This window comes from Caenorhabditis briggsae (assembly GCF_000004555.2).
Source record: "Caenorhabditis briggsae complete genome, chrII, whole genome shotgun sequence".
Lineage (NCBI taxonomy): Eukaryota > Metazoa > Nematoda > Chromadorea > Rhabditida > Rhabditidae > Caenorhabditis > Caenorhabditis briggsae.
The window spans coordinates 15,773,994-15,779,652 of record NC_013486.2 but is presented as its reverse complement, the minus strand read 5'-3'; the positions used below and the strand labels follow the sequence as shown (position 1 = coordinate 15,779,652).

The window sequence follows — 5,659 nt, the reverse complement described above, 5'->3', positions numbered from 1 at the left end:
CGCTTGAAAACTATAAACTCCAAAAAAACATCATTTTTCTCATCGATTCATACTTTTCATTTTACAAATCTTTGTGTGATGAATGGGCAAACGAGAGAGCAATAGGCACATTTCGAGACTATGACGTGACAATTAGCAAATCAATTAAAAGACGGGATAATTGGGGTGGTGACATTATACACGTTGGGAGCTGTATTTTTGAGGATTGAGAAAAAGGGGCGGAGTCCTGGAAAAAGTGGTCACGCCCACTCCCAGGGGGCAAAAATCAATAATTTTTGGTGGTTTTTTCGGTGGGGGGAACATGTGACAGATTGAGAAAAAAAGAGTCTAAAAATGGGAGACACTAAAAATGATAAAAGAAAATAACAAAAATATATGTTCGGAGGAGGGGGCGGAGGCAGAAAAACGTCTATTTACAAAAAAAAACGAAACGGGGGGAGAGAGCAAAAACCGGCGGTATGCGGAACGAAATGATCAGAGAACACGGGAGGGGGGTGGGGGGGCGATAAAAATAACAATAAAATCTAATGGGTAGGCAGCGAGAGGAGGACAAAATCCAATAAAATTAGCTGAAATTTCAGACAGAAATCAACATTTTTGTTCCTTCTTCTGCCGTAGTGTCCCCTTCAACGCCTGCGTTCGGTCCACATCCAATTGGGCATAATTGATATCGTAACAGCGACCGACGGATGCACAACTGCAAAAAAAACACGTGGAATTTCGAAAATTTGGGTAAAATTGGTCTTCTAATAAGTAACGTGTAGTTTGTAGTCTATTAAACGACGCGTCGCAAAGCTCGCGACTAGCACACGCCGATTTTTAAGTGAACCACGTGGCTTTTACATATTTTTCTTTGTCAATTTGGGTCTGCTAGACTACTAACTACACTTCCTGTAATTAGCAGGCCAAAATCTCTAAAAAAAAGGTACTCACCGACTTGATCTATCCGGCACCACACCATCATCATGAACCGGCACGATTTGTGCATAGTTCAGACGTGGCATTGGTGACGCCGTCGCCGCACGCGTCGTCAATCCAACGTTGGGCGGCTTCAGAGTCTTTGAAGACGTCGTCTGATGACGTGGCAGTGGTGGAGAGGGCTCCGTCGACGAGTGCAATGCGCTGAGCGTGTCCACATCGATTCCTCTCATGATTTTGTCGCTCTGAAAATTTTTGAAGTTTTATAGTTTGTAGTTTAGTAGATCAATTTTATTCCAGAATTCTGACACGCCTGGAAACTTGATATCCCAGCACCAGAATGTTTTATGAGGATTGCCACCCCCGAAATCAAAAAGGTTGCAGGATAGAAAACTTGATTTTTCAAATAGAAAATCGTCAGTTGGGCCAGCTAGGCTACAAACTACATATCAAACATTAGCAGACCCACATGCGTGCATTAGAAATTCGTCAGTTGGGTCTGCTAGGCTGCAAACTACATAGGAAACATTAGCAGGCCCACCAAGCGTGTATTGAAGATGGGCCTGCTAGACTACAAACTACACCTTTAACATTAGCAGACCCATATCTTTCAAGAGTTTTCGCGGCGGAAATAGTATTATTCGTTTGTATTTCCTGGTGTTTTCTGGTATTTTTTGGGTCAAAACACACAAAAAATGAAAATTGATATCTGAATAAATTACCTGAATATCCTCCAAATTCGCATAATTCTCATCAGCCTCCACATTCACCGCCGCATACCGTGGATCGTCCAACACCAGCCCGACACGTGGATCATTCGACAGGAACGCCCGTTTCGCGTCCTCCTTCGAAATCCGACGCTTCGACAGTGATGACGTGGAAACCACCGCGTACCGCTTCAGCTGACGATTGGAGATGGGTGGCGGTGTGGCACGTGGTAGCTGTGGACGTTGCGGTGGCGGATATTGATGGTGGTGGTGTTGAGATGAAGTGGCAATGTCTCGATTCATGGCGTTGAGTGCCGCGGAGACTTCTGAAGCGGCCGAAGCCGTCAAAGACGACTGTGGATAGTAAATTTGAGAATTCTGACGGGACGATGGAACGACTTCTTTTGCTGAGATGTTGATGTAGGGAGGCAGGATCCCGTTAGAGATTCCAGAAGGCTGGTGAGCTGGATTCGTGCGCTCAGTGCTAAATAAATCGATAATTCTAATAAAATGGATGAAAAATATGAAAAACTTACACAATATTCCCTAATAGCTTATTGCCACGTCCTCCATGAGTCAGCGGGTGAAAGCTGTCGTGCGGCTGATGGTGATGTTGATAGATGAACGAGTCTTCGTAGTCGGACGTGTCAGTGACGCTTCTGAAGAATTAAACCTAGTTGGAACCGAGAAAAAGTGGGAAAATCTCGAGAAAAATGCTTCCATATTTGCTCAGAATCCCCTACCTCGGACGCATCGGAGTTGTAATTCGCCCTGTTCTCGGATCATACGACGATCTGTGATAGGAATGATAGCCAAGCGAGTCGTTGAACCCTGACGAATTCATAGAAGATGTCAACACCTCCGAATTCATTCCTGGAAACACTAGGAAACGAGTTAGACTACGTTAAATGAATTGTGATGGCTGTACCTTCACTTCTGAATCTCTGAACTGACGACGGCATCGGACGAACGGTGTGAGAGCCGGGGCGAAGCGAGAATGTCGACGCGAGCGAGGTGTTGGAGTTTCTATCGCGAGCACACGGCATCGAAATCATACCAGGGGTCTGGTATTTGAATCCTGAAACAAGAAAAAGTTAGAAAAATTCCGAAAAAATCGGGGAAAATCGGAGAAAAATGACTAATATTGACAAGTGGACCTGCCAGACTACAAACTACAAATTTGAAATTAGCAGGCCAAAACGAAAGGGGAATTATCAAAAGAAAAACGTATTTTTCAATATTTTCGTTTTTTCTAGCTCGAATTTGATGGTTTTTCCTCTTTCGTAGACTACAAACTACAAAGAAGTAACTAGCAGGCCAAGTCTAACGTGTTGGCCTGCTAGTGTTTGCCTTGTAGTTTGTAGTCTAGCAGGCCCAATCTCTCCACTTCGGTTTACTGTAAACTTGGGTTTGCTAGTGTTTGCCTTGTAGTTTGTAGGCTAGCAGGCACACTCTTTTCACTCGTTACCTTCCACTTGGGTCTGCTAGGCTACAAACTACATATTCAACATTAGCAGACCCACATTTTCAAGTGTTTTCACGGCGAAAAATTGTATTATTTCAGAATCGAAAAATATGGGCCTGCCAGACTACAGACTATAATTTTGACATTAGCAGGCCAACATCAACATTGTTGTTCTAGACTACAAACTGCACTTTTTTTTTTGAATTTGCAGGCCGTTTTTCGTCGTTTTTTCGGATTTTTCTGCTTTTTTTTCGAACTGACCAAACACGGAAGACGTGTTACTGGCATTTGACATCCTTCTCGAGCTGATTGGCACCGATTGCTGCCTGTGGTACCTGTAGCAGTTCTCCATGTTCTGCTTTAACTCGGGCGGCGAGTTGACAAACGCTTCGATGAGTGTTTGAATGAGCTGGAAGATCGGAAAAAGGGTTTTGGTAGATTATTTTTTCATTTTTCATGTCTTTACACACCGTAAAAATCTCATCGGCCTTTTTGCACTGAAAAGTGAACATTCCTTCTCCCGACTCGCATCTCCGGCCGCTTTCAAAGAAGAAAACTCCAGCAGATGTGTATCCGTATCGTCGAATCAGTGGCAGCGGCCATATCAGACACTCTTTCTTCGTAATTTCCAGCGAAATCGTTGTCGACGTCACACGAAGCCACGCTGGAAAACTTCGCGGGCGGTTCTTAGCATCCTTCGTTGAGGTGTGATGGGGTGTTGGCTCGAAGACCCAGATGTGCTCTCCGTGGACCATTTCGTTCTTCTTCCGATTGCCGTGAACGTAGACACGAAACGAGTGAACCGTTTCGGCGGGCCGCGCGCCTGCCGTACACAGTTTTTCGTCTTCGTCGCTTTGTCGGGTCCCGAGAATCGACTTGGCGACAGAGATAATCGCCCGCATTTTCTGGAAAAAAATTTTTATATGGAGAAAAGAGTGAAAAAACGCAAAAAAGGAGAAAAATAACGGACAACTGACGAAGAAAGCTTGGGCCTGCTAGACTACAAACTACAATTTTATGAATAGCAGGCTGAAATTTGAAATAGAGAAGCAGAAAATTAGAAAAAAACATTAAATCTGAGAAGGGAGGTCTAGCTTTGGCCTGCTAAACTACAAGCTACAATTAAGAGTGAAAAAAAACCAAAAAAAGGATATGAAATAACGAAAAACCGACGAGAAAAGCTTTGGCCTGCTAGTCTACAAACTACAATTCCATGATTAGCAGGCCAAAGTTTGATTTTGAAAAATTAAATTTTTGCCTTTTTCGGATGTCTCAGTGGAAGGAAAACAAGGCGTTTCAGCCTAAACCTATAATTTAAACGAAAAATGAAAATTCCATTCAAAACAGTACGGAAATTCGCGAAAATCAGCGAAATTTTCACATTCTTCCAAAAATGTCATGTTTTTTGCTTGAAATTATAGGTTTCTTTTCCAGTGGGACACTCGCATTTTGGCGCCAAATTCAAAAAATTTGGGTGCTTCGAACTTGAAACAGTCCATAAAAAATTTGAGTTCTCTAGTATTTTTGAAAAGTTGTTTTTTTTTGAAAATTTGTTCTGGAACCTTCGAGAACAAAATCACGTGATGAGTCATTCTCTGGTGATATAAAAACAGAGGTTACGGGCTAAAACACTGATGAAATCTTTGGAAAAAAAAAACAGAGAAAAAATTTTAAGCTTCCTACAGTTGGTCTGCTAGATACATTACAAACTAGAAAAAAAAATTGAGCACACAAAATAGCGTTCATAACCTTCAGGCCCAACAGGAGATTTATGAACAAGAAAATACCTTGCCGAATACAGCTTTCAGCCACGTTGACACTACAATCTACAAAAGAACATTAGCAGACCAAAAAACCCAAAAAAATCGATCAGTTGAAAACGTGAAGAAAAAGTAAGGAGAGCCCGAAAGATGAGAATGAAGAATCCGTTTTCACCGTGTTGGTGCCAGTCAGTGTGAATTGTGATGAACAAGTCAGTTGTTCACTTCTCCATCTCCCCCCATTTCTCCCGTTTTCTTTGTCATTTCGTCGGGAGAAACGAGGAGAGATGAATTGTGTAATGATTAGCTGGCAAAGTGCCCAGTTAACAAATACTTTATTCTTCTTTGTCATACACTTTTCGCTCATTTCGATGGAAATGAAATGAATTTGTTGAGTGAAATGTGTTTAAATCATCTGGATGAAGTATGTTAGTTAGTAAGCGAGAAGACAGTGTAATTTTACTGTTGATTTATTTATGATAGGAGGAAGAAAAAAAGGCCTGCTAATGGTGAATTTGTAGTTTGTAGTGGAAATAGCATGCCAATTGCTCAGTAGTTAGTAGCCTAAATAAACGCAAAAAATAATATTTTTCGCCGTGAAAACACTTGGAAAATGTGGGTCTGCTAATGTTTCTTATGTGGATCGAAGGTGATTCAGTTTTCACAGACTCATCTCCTCGCACTTCATGCCAATTCATCTCAGTTCCTATGAAAGCTATGAATAATCTGTCAACTGATAAACTGTTTGTCATAATACCACCGACATTATTGCAATAGCCAATTCTTTTTGTATATCTTTTACGAAATTC

General features: G+C 41.9%; 1 protein-coding gene across 1 annotated transcript; it reads right to left on the bottom strand.

Annotated features, from left to right (window-relative positions):
• Nucleotides 1-588: 588 nt before the first annotated feature.
• Cbr-rog-1 lies at nt 589-5,217 on the bottom strand (the record flags this gene model as incomplete). The annotated part of the gene is made up of 9 exons (XM_045243162.1): nt 589-697; nt 934-1,163; nt 1,641-2,109; nt 2,162-2,284; nt 2,369-2,498; nt 2,554-2,703; nt 3,352-3,499; nt 3,561-3,995; nt 5,026-5,217. 9 exons carry the CDS (start codon nt 5,215-5,217, stop codon nt 589-591), a joined length of 1,986 nt encoding a protein of 661 aa, XP_045093374.1.
• Between the last annotated feature and the right edge of the window lie 442 nt (nt 5,218-5,659).